At 52.8% G+C, this 21266-nt stretch overlaps 1 protein-coding gene and 1 non-coding gene across 3 annotated transcripts in view; one reads left to right on the forward strand and one right to left on the reverse strand.

Annotated features, from left to right (window-relative positions):
- Window positions 1–21266, forward strand: part of LOC130678898 (cadherin-23-like) — a 337153-nt gene that overhangs the window by 177259 nt on the left and 138628 nt on the right. For both annotated transcript variants that reach the window (XM_057505954.1, XM_057505953.1), the window contains exons 7-9: window positions 5097–5291; window positions 8881–9009; window positions 16459–16537. In XM_057505954.1, coding sequence (XP_057361937.1) covers window positions 5097–5291; window positions 8881–9009; window positions 16459–16537 — 403 coding nt within the window. The remainder of the gene's footprint in view (window positions 1–5096; window positions 5292–8880; window positions 9010–16458; window positions 16538–21266) is intronic.
- Window positions 2975–3158, reverse strand: LOC118933912 (U2 spliceosomal RNA). The gene has a single exon (XR_005033280.2). It is a non-coding gene; the product is annotated as a U2 spliceosomal RNA (small nuclear RNA).

Below are 21266 nucleotides of genomic sequence, written 5' to 3' on the forward strand. Positions count from 1 at the left end.
CAGGCCATTTTATTCCTCTCCCCATTTTTACCTCCTGTGGCCTCAGCAGGAGGTGTTAAAGGGGCAGAATCCTGGAAGCTAGGGTCAGGGCGAGCCTGGGGCAGAGCTGCAGGGATGAGCAGGCCTTGCACCTCACTGGACGCATTCTAGGGATGCCAGAGGGGAGCAAGGGGCTGAGACCCAGGGGCCAGTGTGAGCCAAAGGGGTACCCACAGGAAGGACAGCACAGATTGTGTGTGAGCACCATGGCCAGGGGGCAGGAAATGAAGTTCAGATGGCCTGTGAAGACCAGGGAGGGGAAGCTCTCAGAGCTCCTGGTCTCTGCTCTTCCCACTCCCTGTGCTCCACAATCCTCACTGCCAGGGACTTCTCTGCTGCCCTGTAACTGGCTTCTGTGCAGCTTTCAGTCTGCCATGGTGCCCAGTCCAGCCCTAACCAAATAATAAATATCTCATTCAGGTCTCCACAGAAAACTGATTTAACTTGCAAGGCCCCATCTGATTGGCCTACTTGAGTTAAGTGGTGATCCCTAGACCAATTAGATGTAGCCTGGATCTGAAGTCACTTGGTAAAAGCATGGTCATCTAGATCCATCTTGAGCAGAGCTATGGATCTTGACTTGGAAGGAGAGTAGGCAGGGAGCAGAGGTTGCCATCTCTGAGTGGGGTGAAAAGGTACTCTATATGAGTCCAGGCACCTGATTTCCAGCTGTGGCTCTGCCATTTACCACCTGTGAGACCTAAAGCAAGGTGCACCCTCTCACTTTTCCCATCTATAAAATGGGGACATTGGACTGGACATCCCCAAGTAAACTTGCAGCCCCTACCCTCAAGCCATCCCTGAGTAGTGCACGGTCAGGCCTGGCCTCTGTATTCAGGACTTCCTTTGCCTCTGGGTGCCTCTCCCACCCCACCCCAAACCCCAGCCCTCCTCTCCAGAGGTTCTCCCACCCTAACCCCATGTGCAGCAGCCATGAACCGATCAACAGAGATGTTCTTGTTGAATTTAAAATACCTATTTGTCCAACTTCACGACGAAGAGATTGATTGGCTGTTTCTAATACCCCCTCCTTAAACTGGGCTTATCTCACACTGCCTGTGATAGTGTTTTATTACCATAATAATGATTGGAATGACCATTTATTGAGTATTGATCACTATTGCTATGTACCTGGTTCAGTGAGAAGCTTTTTGCTTTTGTCACACCTTAAGTAATTCTCTCTCACAGCCCTGGAGGTAGGTACTTTTAACAGGACATAGAGGGTCTGAGTCAGCACGCTTGCTCTGAGCCACCAAGTTTTACGGCCTGCTGTGTACTTAGAAACACAGATTCACTTGGCCCCATGCAGGAAATCTGCTTGCGTTGAGGATGTAGGCCTACAGCACATCTGTACACTTGCGTGAAACAGCAGCTGGGTGCCTGGAGAAGCCCCCGTTTCTGTGCTGATGGGTATCCCCCTCCCCATTTCCCTGATAGAGCATGGTGCCCAGGACCAGAAACGCAGGAAGTCAGCATTCTTCTCTCTCCAGTAGCTTGTCCCTTCTAAGTACATGAATGACTCTTTGCCAGGCCCATGTAAAACCTTTTCTAAATTATGCAGAAATTAAATGGGTTTTCACTGCAGGGCATGAAAACATAATCCAAGAAGGTCAGACACCAGACCATCCCTTCTTTTTCCCCCTTTCCACTGTCTTCTTGGGTCTTGCTCTTAAATCCTGAGATCAGATGCTCAGAGTATCTTTGCCCTGGACTGTGCAGTGTGGATGGTGAAATGTCCTCTCCTCCCCGAGGCAGGGAATGGCGAGCTGACATTCTTCAGGGAACCGTCCTCTCCTCTGGGCACTGGCTCCATGTGGGGTGTGCTCTGGAGCGCTGTCTAGCTGCCCCGCAGGGGCCGGCGGCTCTGGAATCGGAACGTGTCCGTCCCTCTTGTGGCAGTAGCCACAGGCCCCGATGGGGTGTTTCGTTCGGAAGTGTGGGGCTGACACTCATGTGTGATGTGCATGTTGGATCTAGGGGGTGGGGGCAAGAGAACTGTAATTTAGCTGGGATCTCATATGTATCTCCTCAAGACCAGTGCCACTGTGGTGGAATGTCAGGGTGGAGGCAGGCTTCACTGAGCCCAGCACCAGGGGACTTTAGTCTTCAAGACACTATACGTGGTAGCTTGGGGTATGTTTTTGCAGAGTACCCATATCCACCAGGGTTCCCCAGGAAGCAGTTAATCTCAGTTCCAGTAAAGACATTTCAGTGACAAGACAACTTAGAGAGGGGTTGGTAGGGCTAGGGGCCATTAGGGATGCTGAGGACCAGAGACCAGCAGCAGTGGGAAGCAGTCCTGGGGGAAAGGAAGGCGGTGCTGCTGCAAGACCCCACCAGCTGGGGCCAGGGAGGAAGGACTGCTGGGGGGAGCTGGAAGGGGTGGGGAAGTGATGCCCTGAGCTCTTTCCTCCTGCCTCCTCCCCAGATCCTGAGTTCCTACCAGCACCTCCCATTGGCAGAAGCCAACCAGCGAGGAAGCCTGGGGATGCAGTCCATGGAGGTCTCCCTGGGGTTGGGAGGGGGAGGTCGAGGCAAAGCAGGGCACTCAGTGGATTTGGGGGTGTGCAGACAGGGAATGCCCAGTGAGGTATCATTAATATTCATAGTACTTCTGGACCCCTCCCTGCCCTACCATGGAAGGTGCTCTTGTGTGCAGTCCCCTAGAAGGCATTCAGCAATAAATTCACAGTTGCCATCTTCTTAGTACTTCTGCTGGGACGTGTATCATGAGCTCATGTACTCTTCACACTAAGTCTATAAAATATTACTAACTTCAGTGTACAGCGATGGGACTAAGGATCAGAGAGATTAAGTAACTAGCCCAAAGACATACAGTGAAGCTAGGGTTCCAACAGAGGTCTGTCCATCCCTGAAATTCTAGCACTTGTCCACTCTGCCTCCTTGCACACTTGATTCTCTTTTGGAGAGAAAGAGAGCATCTGCTCTCCAAGCCACTGAGCTGGGGAGGGTAGACCTAGCAAAAACAGATTCAGAAGCCTAAAGGTATGAAGGAGGCTGCTGGATTCAAGAAGTGTAAGTAACTTTACTTGCCAGAGATATTAATCTGAAAAGAACAGATACTACACATGACCATAGCCAAAAGGCCAAGAAGCGATATCTACCAGGAAATAGTGTGAAAAAGATAGAGGCCAGACCATGAGGGGCCTACATTCTGTGCAAAGGGGCACTGGGGAGCCATGGATGGTGTGCAGGAGAGGGGCCTCCCTGTCTGCCTCCTGTCCTCAGTGTTGGTTGGAGAAGAACAAGTTATGAGCCTGTGCATTCAGCCTGCCACTTGCCTGGTGATAGGGGAGAATCAGCACACTCAGAAAGAAACAATGGCAGCTCTGTGGCATTGTTCTCTTGAGACCCTTTCAGCCTGACTAGGGGCCTTAATAAAGAACACCTTTGTCTCAAGCACATCGTCCTGGGGAAAGGCTGCCAGCGTGCTTGAAAAGAAAGAAATTGCTCAAGGCAGTGGTGAGAGGCTCATGTCATCACTTGGCACGCCCAGAGAGGAGTAGCAATGTGGATGCCCTCCTAGAAAGGAGCCCTGCAGGTGTCAGAAGGGACCCAGTCATTGTCCCAATGTAAAAAGAACATGGAGGATCAGGACTATTATCTCTGCCCTCAAGGAATTTAAGGCCAGTCCCACGGTCCTGGCCAGGAGGTACCACCCGTGCTGGCATGACCTTAACATCGTACAGAAGAGTTAGGGAAAGAACTGCCATCAGTGTTTCTAAGAAGTGTTTCGAGCTTAAGATCATGGACCTAGAATTAGCCAGACCTGAATCCAAGGACTTCTTCCACCACTGCCTAGCTGTGTGACTTGGGCAAGTTACTTAGCCTCTCTGTGCTTCAACTTCCTTTTTGAAAGCATGGTAGTAAGTATCACCTAGAAAGCTACTTGTTCCTGCGCTGACAGATGCAGCCCATAGCACAGGGCTGGTACATAATAATTAGCTCGTCACTGGGGGGAGCAGGGACTGTTTCTACCTTTTGTCTCTGTGAAGAGCCTCATCAAATTGCCTATGCTCAGATGTGTCCAGAGCTCACTAGATTATGAATAAATTCACTCACCCAGCATGTTTCAGGCCTGGCTTACACACCAGACATTATGGTGGGTGCTTCAGTGAGAGCAGATAGTTGAGCAGAGGATACAGATACTTAGAACATAATGTGTTGGGTGCCATATAGAGATGTGTTTATGTCTTCATAAAGGATGTTTATTGAACACCTGCCATGTGCCAGGCACCTTGCTAGGCAAGGCAGATAGAACCCCATGGTTTCCATGGAGCACGTGTGCTGGCGGGAAGACAGACACTGGCCAAAGGATTAGAGAAGAAATGTGGGTGCTGGGGTCCTGGATACAAACAGTGGCAGAGGGGCATGGTAGGGAGTGACCTGCCTTAGGGGTCTGGGAGTCCTCTATGAGGAAGCTACATTCAGCCAGAGACCCCAGGTCAGGAAGGGGCAGGGGTCTGCACATACTGTATAGCAGAGACAATCATGGAAGACTCCTAGGAGGTGGCAGGTTGCCATGGCCCAGAGATGGCATATGGATGCCCCACCTCAAGGCAAGCCAGGGAACCTCTCTAGTGCCAGGCAAAGCCCCCAGGGTCCCCTGCCACATCCTCGAGCATGTACCTCCCAGATCCCTGTCCTTGAAACCTCCCAACACGCAGAGTCCCAGGTGCCCTCTGCAGCAGCCCTGGCCTGAGGCTTGGGCAACCAAGAGGCACTCAACGGAGGAAGCAAAACTGCCAAAAAAGAGGGGCTTGGGGACCGAAAGGCCCTCATCCAGAACTCCAGGATGAGCAGATCATCTTTGGAACTGGTGCTGTTACAGCCACCAGGAGGCCATCAAGAAAAAAAAAATAGAAAATAGATACTGCATTTTAAATTCCTCTGAACCCTCTCAGAATAAAAATGACAAAGCTGCAGGTCTGGTTGGCTGGAGGGCTGTGGTTAATGGGCTCTAGGGGAATAGTTACTGATAATGGCAGCTGCTCAGAGCTCCACTTACCCTTTGATTTGCTCTGCTTCACCCCCAGAACACACCGGTGGGGACACCCATCTTCATCGTGAATGCCACGGACCCCGATCTGGGTGCAGGTGGCAGTGTCCTCTACTCCTTCCAGCCCCCTTCTCAGTTCTTCGCCATCGACAGTGCACGAGGCATTGTCACCGTGATCCAGGAGCTGGACTACGAGACCACGCAGGCCTATCAGCTCACGGTCAACGCCACGGTGAGTCAAAGCCCTGGGGCCAGAGGCCACCAGATGTCTGCCTCCTCCCACCCCTGAAGAGAGCAACAGAATGTCAACCTAGTTCCCCATGAGTCAAAGCTCTATAACAGCGATGCTGGCAACAGTAATAACAACAACAGGTGAGGTTACTCAGGGTTCCTGCTGAGTCCCTAGCGCTGTTATGAACACTCAAACGGGTTGTCACCATTAAACCTTGCAGCAGCCCTGTGTCATAAGTGTATTAAGATAACCATTTTACAGATGAGGAAACTGAGGCATGGGAGCACTTCAGTAACTTGTCCACAGTCACCCAGCACTGGACTCCAGTGCCTTCATAGGTAACCCCCCAGGACATCCATTGTGCAAGCTGCCTTTTGCTCTCTGGGACAGACAGAGATGTCAACCCAGCCGTGTCCTGACACCACCCAGCATGCAGGAGCCAGAGAGTCTGAGCATCCTGCCCTAGAGCAGAGACACTTACACAGATGGAAGCAGCCATCTGTGCCAAGACCACGCTGGGTCCTGGGAATTCCAGGCTGAGTGAGTCAGGAGGGGAAAGAGGAGGGGAATAATTGTCCCACTTTACGGCACCACTAATGAGATTCACAAGCCAATGAGCAGTGGGGAGCAGAACCCACACCCAGGTCATCTGATGCACAGTCCAGGGCCCCATGGCCAGGAGTCTCTGGTTGCCAGAACATCAAAGCTGCTTGGCCTCTGTTGCCAGCTGTTTGCCAGGCAAGCCACACCCTGAGCAGGGTCATACCCCTGTGTTCCCCTCTTCCCTGCTCCTGGCCACTGTCTCCAGGCACAGCTGGAGCCTTCAGCTAGCAACAAGGCAAGAACTGCCTGTTGTCCCTTAGATTTTGTCTACAAAGCTCAGGCCAAGAGCAAAACAAAATACAGGAGTCCCTCTTGACCATCCAAGACCCACTGGCCTGGCACACAGCATCCACCCCTGGTCGCATGTCACTGCAGGGGGCTGCCAGTGTACCGGGGGCTCCACGTGGCAGGTACAGAGTCCACAACCTGGGGTAAGACCGCTGGACTGGCTCAAAGGTCCAGTTTGAAAGATGAGGTTCCCCAAGGTTTGGGAAAATGCAGAGAGACCCCAGGGACCAGGAAATGTGAACTTTGTACCTGGTCCAGTGGTCTCTGGGAGGCCAAAGCCGATGGCATCCACATTCTTTCCTTCTTCTCTGGGTTAAGTGTTAGTTGCCCGGGCGACCTTGTGTGCTACTATTTGTAAACCTGACTTCTGGGATCAAGGGACTTGCAAGGCCAGAATCACCTTCTTGCTCACACCTGTACCCTTCCTTGCACTCACACACAGGTGTGATGCCCCTTCCCCTCTCCCATTTGCACACACCTGAGCTCTTTCTCACTATGAACCTGTCCCAGTGGGATAACTTCCATCACCCGTAAAAATGGCTCCAGGCAGGTGAAGAAGAGACCAGAACTGGGCACAGGCACAGATCTGAGTGGCCAAGCCTGCCATGAGGCCCATGCTCAAGCTGGGCTGATGAATACAATTAAAATGCAGGTTAATCTTCAGGTGAGCAGGCCATGAAGCAGTGGATCAGGAGCGGCCGAGAGCTCACTTTGGAGATGATGGCTCCCCCACCTGGTGCACAAGTCCCTCTCAGTGCTGGCACTGGGCCCTTGGCTGCTGGCATTTCCCTAAGGACAGTCTCCTGGGTGGCACCACAGGGAGCGGTGGGGGTTCCCAGCACTGCGGCTGGGGTACCTGGTGGGGAAATGTGAGGACTTCCCTGAACAAGCTGCTGAGAGCCGCAGCCCCAGAGTGACAGCTGGAAGCCTGACAAGGCCCCTGCGCCACCAGGTGTGCCACTGCCATCCCCTTCCCCAGTGTGGAGTCTGGGTGGGTGGGACTGGGGCCTCTGCTGCCGGAGCAGGACTGCCGCCGCAGGTGCGGGCTGGGGGGTGTAGGTGCCGGGCTGGACAAAGCCAGCTGCCCACTGACTCTGGCAATGGCAAATCAGAGCCACTGGCATCCCCTGCCCAAGAGGTCAAAAGACTTCCTGCCAGGCCTCCCTCTCCAGCCCTGTGTGCCTGGCAGTCACTCGGGGCCCCAGTGTAGAACTCTCACCACCGGCAGTCCTCAAGCCTGGGCTGGGGGCCCCTTTGTCTCGGGGCCTGGGAGTGGTCTCTCCTGTGGTCCCTCCACCGAGCTCTCCTGCCACTAGAGCCCCTATCCCTTGCTACACTCACTCTCTGCCCCTGAAGGCTCTCGCCCTCTCCTTGGCCACCCCTGAGGACTCTCAGAGCACCTGCCCTTCCTTCTCAAAGGCTCTATAGCTGTCTGGCTGGGAGGCAGGAGTGGGCACTGGGACTGATATAACTTGGGGTGTGCCTTACATGGCTCAGGTCACCTCAGACAAACCAGGGGAGAGGACACCTGAGCACAATTGCTGTTCAAATCCCAGACCAGAGAGTTTACAAGCCAAAGACCCATGCGGGTCATTACGCTGAGCTTCTACATCTCATAGGAAAGGAAATTGAGGCTCAAGAGGGAAGAGAATTTATTTGAAGTGACCCGGGAAGTCAGAGACTTAATGGATGATGTTAAGGCCCCCAATCAAGACAGGCTAGGTTTTTATGTCAAAAGGGTCTGAGTTTGAGTCCAGGCTATATATGGTTACCAGTAGTGTGATTCTGGGTAAGTTACTTAACCTCTCTGAGTCTCTTTTAACTTAATTTAATAATGGGCACCTAATATCTACAAAAGCAGATGAGGTGTCTAGCACAGTGCCTGGTGTATAATCTGTATTCAGCATGTAGTTTCTATTCTTATTGGCTATTATTATTCAATAGCAGTGGGCTGTTTATTTTAGGGTAATAGAAGATGTGTTTTGGGTTTCCTTTCATGGTGAGCTTTCATAGGACTAAATTTCCAACTATCTAGGAGATTTAAGCACTGCCTGCCAGGCCACAGGGGGATGGCCTGCATGACCTTTCAGAACTCCTTCCTGGAGTCTCCCAAATGCCATAGGCCCTGGAGCTCCCCCTGCTGGTCCTACCAGAAAAGTTGCTTGACCAGTAAACCCAGAGTGGTTGGGGGGACAGGGGGTCCCAGAGTAGCCTCCTCTATGGTGAAAGGGCCTTTCTTCTGAGGAACCCCCATCGTAGTCATTCCCTTGCTGCAGCAGGAGGAGCCGGGGTGGGAAGTAGGCCTGGAGAGGGTCGACCAGCCCCCTGGCTGAATCCAGAGGAGCTGCTAAGGACAGTACTATCTCTACTTCAAGCCAATCATCCCACCCACCAGATATCCTGGCTAGACAGGCCTAAGTCAGGCTGGGGGCAGGAGATCTCCAGCTCTGCCTTGTGCCATTGGATAAATCACCTTCTGTTGGGCTTAGGGGCCCTGCTTGTGTTTTCCTGCACAAGTCAGAAATCATTTTGGCTTCATATGTTCTTCTGTGTACTAATGCCCTGCCCCACAGGAATACAGGAGCACATGGGTACATGTGCACACACATGTTTGTGAACACAGGTGTCATGAGTGTACAGGTATGTGTATGTCCACAGCATCAGTTAACCTAAGGCTGTGTATTCTTTGTCCTCTAAGGATCAAGATAAGACCAGGCCTCTGTCCACCTTGGCCAACTTGGCCATCATCATCACAGATGTCCAGGACATGGACCCCATCTTCATCAATCTGCCTTACAGCACCAACATCTATGAGCATTCTCCTCCGGTAAGACCCTCCCTGGCCCTTGTGGGACTTCCCTCTGAGGCTTCCATTAGGGATGAGGCCCTGTTTGGTGGGACAGGCTGCTTCTTGGCATTTTCTACAGCCTCTCAATCCCTACGCATGGCAGTGATGGGTGGACTGCACAGTGAAAACCCAAGCCCCTCTTCATACCACACCCCATCTCCTCAGCCTCTCACTTCATCCCCAGAGGACTCTAAGTGGCGAAGAACAAAAGACTTGCTAGTTCAAGTGAAATGGAGCAGTTCAGAAAGATTTACACAGGGTATTGGGGATGCAAGTGGGAAATGCAGCCTGGGCTGGAGAGTGGTTTTCGGATTCAGCCAGGCTCACCCAAACACTGGTGTAGCTCAGCCGTGTTCCCCGTGGATCAGTCTGCCTCTCTAGGCCAACCAACACTGCCCTAGATGGTGGCAGCTTGCCCCACAGGCGTGGCTCTTCTCTGAGAGCCCACAGCTCCAGCTGCCCCTCCTAACTGCTCAGTCTTTGGGCTTCTCAAGTAGGTTTTCAAGGGAGGCACCTGATTGGTGGTGCTTATGATTTTGTCCCATGTTAAAAGGTTATAGATCACCAGCCAGTCTGCGGATTAGCTGTCCTTGGGCCACATGCCCCCCCCACCAGTCCAGTCAGCCGTGACTGGGGTTCTTAGAAAACAAAATGTGCTACTGCCCGCCCAGCAGGGCTGTGGAAGGGCAGCTTTGCTCAGCTGTGGGCCAGGCAGGCAATGACAGGCCTCCTTGCTAGTAGCCATCATGCTTTTGTGCAAATATGAATAAAACACCTGCTCTGAGTCTGAGCCAATAAATTAGAAAAAGGCAGCTTCTCTGAGCAGAAGTAACCCCCTGGACATGCAGCTTAGGGAACAAATATGGTGGAAGGAAAAAGAGCCCTTCCTTTGAGGGATCTCAGTGTGCTCCGAGAAAGGACACACAGCTTTGAGAGCCAAGTGGGATGCCCACCCCCACATGTCTGTCCAGGGCCCCACCTGCATAGCTGCACAGGCCTGCAGAACTGGGTGTACATGAGAGGGAAGCTCCCCTGGTGGTGATGCAGACTGTGCCCCGAGGCCACCACAGGCCACCACCATGCCTCACCTCTGGGCTGGAGACTGCGGTCTGTGCTAACCAGTGGCATCCTTGAAGCTCTATGCTTCAGTCGCCAGGTGTGTGGGGGTAGCCATTTTTTTCCTGGAGTCTGGTGTGGACTGGAGGATATAACAAGGAAGATGCTTTTTGGCCTCCTGTTGCAAGGATCTGAAGCTGCTTTGAGGGTAGAGGAAGACATCTCAGTGTTCCCCATTCTAGCTTTCTTGGTGGTTCATGGACAGCAAGACCTCTGACTTATGAGAGTGAAGCCCATCTCCCTCCAATTCTCTTTGTTAAGCCTACATCTTCTCAGTCCAGGGAGGCCCAGGAGGCCAGAGAAGCATAATTCAGCAGGGATGGGGTCTGCTGTGGACAGAGCACATCATGGGTGCTCAGGATGTGTTTATGGAATGAATGAATGAGTGAGTGAACGAACGAATAATTGAACATGTCCTCTGGTCAAACCATCCTGCCATCCTTATCGCCCCGTCCCTGCTCCCACCACCAGTCCAAAGTCCACCCATCTGTTGGTTCCCAGAACACTGACTGCCTTCTTTAGAATTATTTTTCCTGGTTTCATCCTCACTGGCTGACAGTCATAGGAATTCCTTGCCCCTCAACTCCGGTAGAATTGACTCTCCCTAATTTACCACTGAATTATAGTCCCACTATAATATTCACTGATGTGTAGGTGTCTAACTTTAGAGCCCCTGGTAATCAGGTACCTGAGTCTCTGGGACCTGGTCTCAGGTTTCCAGTGGGTTTTCTAGGGCATCATGTTCAAGACTGAGTGCCAAGAAGGTGTTCAAAGCTAACTTACTGACTGAAGTGAGGACATGATGGTGGGCAGGCAGCCAGAGGAACTCGGAGCAGATGCCGGCACTGCCATGCACTCATCTTGGCCAAATCATGCAGCCCCTGGACTGCTTCCCCATTGGGAAGCTGGGGCTGATAATGTCTGCAACAGTGCCTCCCTCCCCTGAGGGTTTCTGGGATTGGAGACAGCATATTTGCTCATGAAGAGCACCCGACAGGTACGGCATCCGCAGACATTCAGTCATGGTGGTTATGAGGCAGTTGTTCCTTGAGCCCCTGAGGCTACTAAAGCCAATGCCTGGGGACCTCCCAGGGAGCAGGTCTGAGCCCTCCCACTTGGGTCATGACTGGGCTGGAGGTAGCCAGACATGGAACTGATTAGGGGGCTTTGGGCTCTCCTGGGCACCCTCAGAATCATGTCCACATCCACGTCCCTCTCTGCCTTTCCTCCCTGTCTGCACTCGTGAAAGGGGCCTCCAGTCGCCACATCTCTTGCACAGCTTTTCTCCTGCAGGCCGATTTCCGTACACTCCAAGCCTGATTTTTCCAAGCTTCTGATCAGTTTCCATGCCTTGATCCGGGCCTCCGGGCCTCCGGGCCCCTTTACAGTGTGGAGCCCTGAGTTAACTCACTACTTCCCAGGCTGGCCCACTCAGCTCCTGGGCTGGAGGACCAGGTGTCTCCCATTCCTGGCCTTGTCTCCGCTGGCCCAGGTCCTCCATTCGGACCCTTGCTGACTCCCCCTCGCTCCTCCTATTTCTCTATGGCTCCCAGCATGTATGCCTCCCTCTATCAGTGTATCAGGCCTCATCTAAAGTGTATATATTACCTAATAAAATCCTTCTTATTTGGGATTATTGCGTCAAATTTTAATTTCCTCACTCGAGCAGTGGCATGTCGGCCTGCCCGTCAGTGAAGGACCGATAGAAGGTGAAAAGAGCGGATAAACTGCACAAATTACTGCCAGCTGATGCCTATCAGCCCTTTGACTGGAATTGACTGGAATTAAGGACTGAGAAATAGGATTTTCTGCCTCAGAATCTGCCGTGGCAGCTCTTGTCGGAAGTCCCCTTCAGCCCCCACCAGCCTCCTCCCCCGAAAGGTGCTTCCCACTCCTGAAGCAAACTGCACATCCACCTTTCAAGTCTTTAATCCTGTCATGGAAATGGGGAGGGGCGCCACCCCAGCTGAGCTAGCAGGGAGGGAGGTGGACTGAACCCCTGAGGCCAGGCAGAGCCCAGCCGGGCTCCAGCTTCAGCTCCTTCCCTGGCCAGTGTCTTTGGAAGGAAGCAGGCCACAGAAGAGGGGACAGTGTTCCTTCTAGAGAAGTCCGAGCTCCTCTTGACTTTGCCCCAAACCCCTGCCTCAGGGGCTGCCTCGCACACCTCACCCATCCTTTGCTTTGGTGCGCCCTTTGCCGCAGAGGCCTCACCTCTGCCAGAAAGCAGCACAGCCCATGCAGACCCTCCATTCCCCAGCTGCCCTCAGCCCACTCACTCACCATACCTTGTGACTTAAAGCAAATTTTGGAACCCTCTGAGCCTCAGTTTCCTCACATATACCTCCACTGTTAGGTTTGTGAGGAAAAGGTGGGAGAACCTACGTTGGGTGCCCAGCACAGTGCCTGCATATAGTAAGTGCTCAACAAATGCTAGCTCTCCCTATGGGCTGTTAGCTGTTCTCTATATAATATCCAGAAAATACCTCACTTCTAAGGTGGGGATTATTAATCTGGGGTGCTGGGGAGCCTGAAATTGTTTAGAACATCACCTGTGTGCATTCTCTGGGAAAAGGCACCTTAGCTTTCATCAGATGCTCACAGCGGTTCCAGATCCCAGTGAACAGTAACTTTCATAACATTTGCTGTGTACCAGACACAGTTCAAGAACTTCACATGTACCAGTAGTTGAGGGGTGGGAACTGTTATTATGTCCATTTTGTAGATGGGGAAAACATGGCAGGAGAAGTTGAGTCATTCGTTCAAAGGATTCAAACCCAGGCAGTCTGACAACAGAATCAAACCCTTAACCACCTTGCCACGTGGCTCCCCCCACTGCAAGGAGCTGGGACCCCACAGAACTATGCACCTGTAGCCTCTCCAGGGGAACCCCATTTCCTGGGTGCCTGTGGAAGAAAGAAGCCCCATGGCAGGTGGGCCTGTGGCCTTCGTGGGCCTCTCGCCTTTGTTCCTGGCCAGCTCTGGGGCACCCCCAGCGGGGGTGCCTCTCTGAGAGCCAGCCTGGCAGAGTACCCCAGGAAGGGGCTCAGCTCCAGGCTGGGCAGGGGCCACACTTCTCTATCCCTTCATCTTTGGAAATAAGTTTCAGTATATTGAAAATATAATCACTGAGACTCTGAAACAAGAGCTGTGGGTTCCCAAGAGCCCCCATTCCTCCCAGTTAATTCCTTCTCATAACATTTCCAGTCTTTGTGGCTGCACTTGTATTAAAAGCTCAGGGTTTTATTAAAAATGGATTTATTTACCCAAAAAAGAGATGAAGCCCCAAACTTTTTCAGGAGCTGTCAGAGTTCACTTCACAGACACTCAGGTGTGGCTCTTCCTGGGGACAGCCTTGTCATCTGCCCTTGGGGAGCCCACCAGACCCTCTGAGCGCTGCCCACCCAGCAGGACTCCAGGCAGCCCAGGGCAGGAGTGCCCACGGGGAGGTGCTCGCAGGGCCCTGCAGACTGAGGGCTCTTTGGCCGCCAGGTCCCATCCTTGCACAGTCGGCACCGGCCCCCTGGCCAGTCTTCCTGAGGCTCCCGGTCCTAGGCCCAGCCCCGCTCAGCCACACCTGGGGTTGGATGCCTGCCCCCTGAGGCTCATGGTCCAGAGACTTTCTGGAATGGTGCTGTGCTAGGCACTGGGCCCAGTTCACCTGGCAGGCCATTTCCGGCCCTCAGCAGACCAGGGGCTGCCCAAGACCCTCAAGCTGGGACTCAGGTGCGGCCCAGTTAGATGGGACAATAAAAGAGGGAGCCGTCCCCAGACCCAGAAAGCCTGTCCTGGCCAGAGTCCTGCACCATTGAGACCTTCCTGGGGACACACCCAGGCCTCTTCTGTGTGAGGAGTGACCTCAGAAGAGCAGACCCCAAAAAAGAGCCTCTGTGGAGTGGTCTTGTGTGGAAAGAGGTTAGTATAGACCAAGTCTAATACAGTCTAATACAGGTCTTCTCAAGTGACCTCCCACAGACCCCTGGGTCTGAGACTGTTCACAGCTGTTCCATGAAAAGAGTCTGTCTTCAGATCAGAAAGCCTGGGAGAACAAAGGTGAGCAGGTTTCTTTGCCACTTGACTTCTTCTCGGAGCCTTTGCTACACTAAAGCCCACTGTGTATCTCCAAGGGAGGGACGGGGCAGGTAAGTGTTCCCAAACTGGACATGAGTCAGGGCTTGTTAAGTGCTTAGATCAGTGCCTGCCATGAAGCAAGGCCCTTCATAACAGTCCTCACTATCACGCCGATCCTGCTGGGGACGCAGCGTCGCCTGGTGGGCCAAGAGCGTTCTGGAGCCAGACTATCTGAATTTAATCCTGGCTTCACCATTCTCTCCTTGCTGTGGGCCCTTAGCAAGGCCACTTAACTTGCATTCCTCAGTTTCTTCATGTGTAAAATGGGGCTGTCTCATGGGGTAGGCATGAGGGTGACATGACCTAGGGACAAAGGCATGTGCAGCAGTACCAGGCAGAGTGGGTGCCCAGGAAAGAACACTCCTGCATGGCTGGTACTTACAGTCTGGCACAGCACAGGTGCAAAACTCTCTGCGGGAGATGCTCGTTTAATGGCATCTTTCTCTGACTGTAACAATTTGTTTCCCCAGCTTCTGTCCCTGGGGACGGGGACCCAAAGGATGGGTCAGACCTGCTTCCTGCACGGCCTCAGCCTCTGGGTTGTATCTGTCTTTCTGCAGAGACATTTCTCCGGGAACCATTATCACCTTCCCTTAGCTAAACCTGGAGGTGTTCCTGATTGCTGTGCACCTTGGCCCAGGACAGGATAGAGGGACAAGCTGGGCAGGGGCAGCACTGGTCCAGGAGGGTAGACGCCCCTTCTGGGTTCTGGCAGGGAGTCCAGGAGGAGTTGGAGGAGAAGCAGCTTGCCCCCAGGGCTCCACCCTCCAGGCCAGAGTGCCTGCCTATCAGGGAACAAACCTCTCTTTGCAGAAGGTGCTGAGATGGGGGTGGAGGATGCAGCCTGCAGGCTCTGCCCTCCAGCTGATGAATGGCAAATGGGCAGAGCCAAGACCAAAAAAGCCTTTTATCAACAAGCAAATGCCAGGGTTGATATTTCCCTAGGGGTCAGGGATGGGACTATCCTGCTATCACCCTGGGAAACTGCAGAACTTCAGGCAGGCAGGGCAGGCAGGCACAGCTGGGGCTGGCTGGATGATGGTGTGATAGGGCCTAGAGAGCAAGGTGAAGCTTGCCCCAGGCAAGGAGCAACTGAGCAAGTGCTAGTGTTGGTGATGACATCAGGACCCTCTCACTTGTACATTCATTTATTCTGTCAACCAATCAATTGATAATTGAATATGCCCATTATATACTAGGATCTCTTCCTAGAGAATCTTATGCCTCCAAGCTCCTGACTGTGCTGTATCTTTTGCCTGGAGCACCTTCCTTTTCATATTTTCTCCCTAGAAAACTCTTACTCAATCTTTATGACCCATCCTAAACGTGGCCATCTGTTCAACCCTTTGCCAGCTCCTCCACGTGGACTTCTGCACTTTGGGGTACATTTCTGAATCTAAACACCCCCATATGTGTATAGCAGTATCTATGCATTTGTCCTTGACTCCTTGCCAGACTGTGTGCTCCCCAAAAGCAGGGACCCGTGATTCCCCGTCCTTATAGTTCCAGCTCCTAGCTCCTTCTCCCCCAGTGCTGCAGAGAGAATGGATGGGGTGTGGAGCAGACCTGCTTGAGACAAGCTGCCAGTTGAAGTGCTAGATACGCCATGGTCCATAGGGCCACGGTGGCCTCTAGGACTGCCACTGTCATCCCTGGAGATACTCACTTCCAGGATGTATGATGTTTTAATTCATTGAGTAATTGATCTGTAATGCTCTGCTTTACTCAGGTCCTAGTGCAAATGAGGTCCCAGGGTTTTTGCTGTTGTTCATGTTAAGGTGGGGCAAACTGAGACCAGAGAGTTGCAGCAACCTTCCTGAGACTGCACAGCAATTTGATGGGTTGTCAAACTGGAGACCAGATCTCTTGTTCCCCTGATGGATGCTCCTGCATCAGCTCTTCCTTCCTTTGTGGTTCAACTCAAAGAGAAGAAAGGGTGGGGAGGGTAAGGGCATCAGCAGGATTGGGCCTCCCCAAAGGACACTGATGTGTTTGCTTTGTGGGGAGGGGGTGATAAGTGTATGTCCAGCAACAAACAGGACAATTGAGGCCTGACCACCTGTCACCTACCTCCTAGACTGGCCTTGCAGCAGGGAGTCCACCCTGGGAGGGAAGCTGTGAGTGCCAGAACAGCCACCTAGGGGCTGGACAGCCAGACTCAAGTCCATCCTCTCTCCCACTCAGGGCACAACGGTGCGCATTGTCACTGCCATTGACCAGGACAAAGGACGCCCCCGGGGCATTGGCTACACCATCGTTTCAGGTAAGACCTGGGCTGCCCCTGGCTCCTCAGCCCACCCGGAAAGGGCCCTGTGGGGCTGAAGAGAGGCCTTTGGGTGTGTGGGACAATGGTAGGAAGGGACCTGACTGCAGGGACACCCTTGGCCAGAGGGCCAGGGAAGGGGGCTGCCTGGGTGAACAGTAGAGGAGCTGGGCACAGGGGTGTCATTGGGGGGCAGGAGCGCACGCCGTCGTCTGACGCCGAGGGCCCCTGAGCGCACTGGGGCTCTGAGCTTTGGTTGGCAGCAGCTCTCATCTGACCTCCTTCAGTGTTCTGGGTCTCTCTTTGTTTTCCTTTTCTTACTTAATGAAAAGGTGGCCATTTCTACATTTAGAACTGACAGAGCTGCAACTATGGCTGATGTCATGTCTTTTCATAATTCTGACCATTAGAAATTCATGTCTGATCCTGAATGCTGCAGGGTCTGCTCTCCACCCCCATCTCTTGGCTCAGCAGCATACTGACCGACGGCAGAGAAGGTCGTGGGTCATGGGTTCCCTGACCCCCACGTCCCCACCCACAGCCTGATGCAGTAGCAGCTCTGTTTCGCTCTCCCTGGTCAAGGTGGCTTTGAAGCAGGCGGGCTGGTGAGAGGTCCGTGAGCAGCTGCCCACTCACATACAGACTGGCTCTGTCCTTGGCCTGCCATCCCCACCCACCCGTGGCTTCCCTGCTCTGCCCACTGGTCAGTGCAGGGCCAGCCTGATGGCCAGAAGGATGGCAGGCCAAGGCTGGTGTCCACCTCATCGCCCCTTCCTACCACCTCCCCAAGAACAGAGAGTGGCATTTTGGGGGGCATTCTCTCCTCAGCAATCAAAAGACACCAGGATGTAGTGATCCAGAGTATAGAACAGATTGTCTTGGGTAGATCTCGATACCTTAGTTTCTCATCCATAAAATGGGAATAATAAGAGTACCTACCTTGGGTGGTTCAAGGGTCAGAAGACTCAGTATATGTAAAGAGCTTAACTGATGTTTGTAAGGTACTTTATAAGCAGTAGCTGTTACTATTATTTCTACCAGCTAATAGTTACCTTGGGAAGCCCGGAGTTACCTGGTAACAGGGAGACCCCTCACGACCTTGGGAATGCAGGAAATACAGGGCGTTATGGGCTCCCTGTGGTCTGCAGCTGCTGGCATGACTGTCACTGTGCCCCTAAGCCCAGGGTGCCCCAGGACCCAGAGCAGATACCGCACTGGCTCATGTGGGACATGACAGCAATGGCCTGGCATTGGGCCCTCTGCTCCCCTCACCCCATTTTCTCCCAAGTCTGGTGCCCAGAAGGGCGTAAGGCCCCAGTATGTGCTTGTCAAGTGAATGAGGTCCATGACAAGTGGGTTTTCAAATTCCAGTATGCTCAGGAACCACCTGGGCCTCCTACCAAAAATGCAGAGTCCCGGGCATCCACAGAGACTCCCATTCTGTGGGACTGGGGTGGGGCATAGAAGTGCTCCTTTCTCATAGCACCCCAGATGCAGGTGGTCCTTAGGCCAGGGTGGGAGAAAGCCAGTCCTAGGAAGGAAGGCAGAATCAGGGGGCCCTCTCCTGGGGGGCAGAGAGGACCAAGGCCCATGCTGGCGCTGGTCTCCTTCATGAGTTTTTCAAATTGGCAAGCAAAGAAAGTGCCTCCCAGTGACAAAGGGCTTGTGCTAGAGCTCTGAGGGAACACCAGTGAGACCCAAGTGTGATGGGATTGGGTGGCCCAGATGAGGTGGCAGCATGAAGGGGACACCTGGTGGGGTAGGATATTGTCTCCTCACCTCATTGCCTCTGGGCTGCTTCCAAATATACCCCAGCCTGGACGAGGATGGGGAGCAGGGAGCCAGGACTTGGCCTGAGGTCATGGCCAGAATTCCTGCAGGGACGCTGGGAGGCCATCCTGCAGGGTACTGGTCCATTCTAGGTCCGTGCCAGGCCCCAGGCCCCCAGCCCCAGACCTTTAGGTCCTCTTCAGCCCACAAAGACAGCCCCAGCCAGCTCTACCTCCTCATCCCCGCTCCTTGGAGCAGGAGGCTGGAGGGCAGAGCTGCTGACCCTTTGGTGCCTGGGCTTGGCCCTGGAACTTGGAGTCTGGGGACAATCACCTGTGGAAGCACCCTGTGAGATTTCCAGGGGCATACTCTTCTGGGCCAGGCTCCCATGTGCAGTAACAGGAACAGAAGGGGACTGAGGATGTGAAGCTCTAGGCAGGGGATATGTGTGAAGGTGGGGGTAGGAGGCGAAACTTCTGGAAGGCCTGGAGCACTTAGCATAGCTTTATAGGATTACCACTGCCCGTACAAATGTGCCTTGAGGGCTTTTAGAAAATATGACAAATGGGTTTGCTCTCACATGCCAACTTTGATTGATTGGTAATGGCTGCCTGAAAAGGACCATGGCACCAAACAGGCTCAGTGCAGTGTTCAACTGATAGCGTCTGCTGTGGGTGTGGAAAGGGAGAGGGCAGCACCTGCTGCAAATATTTGCTGTCCTTGGTAAGATAGCACTTGAACCACATTTTCAAGGTGGCCTCAGTGGTCCTCTAGCTATCTCACTGGTGTTTGTCAGTACCTGACCCTGCCCTATATCCTTTTCACAAAGCTTGAGGAATGGGTAGTCTCCCTCATTTTCTTCTCTCCCCATCCCAAGCACCTGGCTCACCTGGCTGCACATCTTTCTGCCCTGGCCCTGGGCTGGCATGGGATCCAGCCTCAGGGAAAGCCTAAAGCAGGAAGACAGGCAGGAAGGCAAAGTCCCGAGGGGACAGGTGGATAGAAGTTTAGGATATGGCCTCATCTCTACTTCCCTTGGCCAGTGTAGACAGAGCTGCAAAGAACATTGCCTGACAAGGGTCTGACCTCACACACCTGACTCTCCAGTGACATCAAATCAAAGCCCTTTCCTAGGAGACTTGGCTGGTGTACCCTGAGGGAGCCTGTCTCAGCCCTACATTCTCTAGAACCATTTTCATTTGAAAGAAAGAACTAAGGGCCCCAGAACTCCTGGAGCCAGGTGCAAGTGCTGAGGGCCACTCTGGGTAAGCAAGTCTCAGGGTGCCTCCAGAGCCAGGGCTGGGGTGGCTCTGTCTGCACATAGGTGGACACAGGCCTGAGCCCATGAGTGATCCATGGCACCCAGTTGACCTGCCCAGCTCTTTGAAGCGCCACCCCCTCCAGGCTGTGTATCAGCCCTGCAGCTGGGGGGATTTATGTCTGCACATGAGTGCTTTCCCCATTACTAATGACCCCTCTGGTTTGCCAAGAACAAAGAGGCCTTCAGCGGTAAGTTATAGCTCCATTGCCATCAATTTGTTCTCAGCCTCTTGTGGCCAAACTGAGACTGAAGAATAACAAGGTTCTTCCCCATAGAGGACTTGGCATAGGCCCCATGTGCTCCCTCAGCCTGTGTTTGCCCTGCCACTCGCCAAGGGCATCCCTTCCTCCAGGGTCTGACCAGAATGGGGCTCTATGGGCTCCTGACCAACTACCTGAACAACTGAAACAAATCTCCTTGTTCCTGGGGAAATTCTCATGGTTTGCAGGGGAAAAGCTCACCTTTGTGGATTTCCTCACCTATGATGTCTTAGATCAGAACCATATGTTTGAGCCCAAGTGCCTGGATGAATTTCCAAATCTGAAGGCTTTCATGTGCCGTTTTGAGGCTTTGGAGAAAATAGCTGCCTACATGCCTGTGGTCTGAGCAGACACCTCCTTGGCCACACAGAGATGGTCCTGCTTCGGGGGCAGCTGCAGAGTGCTGAGCTTGGAGGCCAGAGTTTGGGCCCTCCTCTGCCACCTGCAGCATTGTGTCCACGCAAGGTGTTTGACCCCTCTAAACCCAGTAATCCTTATCCGTGGAATAGGAGTTAATAATCCCCTTGGCAGATGAAACAGTGCCAGAGAGAGTCTAAGGGCCATAGAATATTAAGCATTATTAATTATCAAGGCAAGATGAGGACCAGGGTTCCTTGGCACTTCTGTTCATTCATTTCCTTGCTTTAAGTAGAGAAATGGTGGGAGTACAGCTCTAGGGCTGCTGAGCAGTTTGGTGACCACTAGCCACGTGGCCCATGCCGTGGCCTTTGTGACTCCTGAGCACTAGAAATCTGGCTACTCTGAATCAAGATGTGCTGAAAGATAACCCCCAGGATTTTGAGGACTTAGTATGCAAAACAGATGGCAAGACTTAGTATGCAAACAAATCATTAATAATGTATTATATTGATGACATATTGAAATGATATTTTAGATACACGGGTTAAAAACAATATATTAAAATTATTCTCATCTATTTATTCTTTCTTTTAATGTGGCTACTAGAGAATTTAAAGTAACACATGTGGCTCGCATTCCATCTCTACTGGCAGCTCTCTTCCAGAGTTAGACTGCCTCAGCTAGCCTTCAAAGTGTCAGTTTTCCAATCTGTGAAATGGAGGTAAAAATAGCCTGTGCCTCAGCTATGAGGTTATGAAGAGCTAAGATGTGTAAGCCCTTAGAAGAGTGCCTGACTTTAGAGTAAGTGCTCAACAAATGTGAACTCTTCATATCTCCCCACAGTAGATCGAGGGTCTTCTGTGGGCCAAGAGCTGTGCTATGGTCCTGAGAGCTGGCAAGGCCTGAGGCACCCTCTTGTCCTCAGGAACCTGTCATGCGGTCGGGGAGACAGACTGCACTGCCCTGGTGGTATGCTGTGAAGAGAAGCACAGGCTGTGTTGATAATTGTTGACATGGA

The sequence above is a fragment of the Manis pentadactyla genome, chromosome 8 (assembly GCF_030020395.1).
Source record: "Manis pentadactyla isolate mManPen7 chromosome 8, mManPen7.hap1, whole genome shotgun sequence".
NCBI classification, from domain to species: domain Eukaryota; kingdom Metazoa; phylum Chordata; class Mammalia; order Pholidota; family Manidae; genus Manis; species Manis pentadactyla.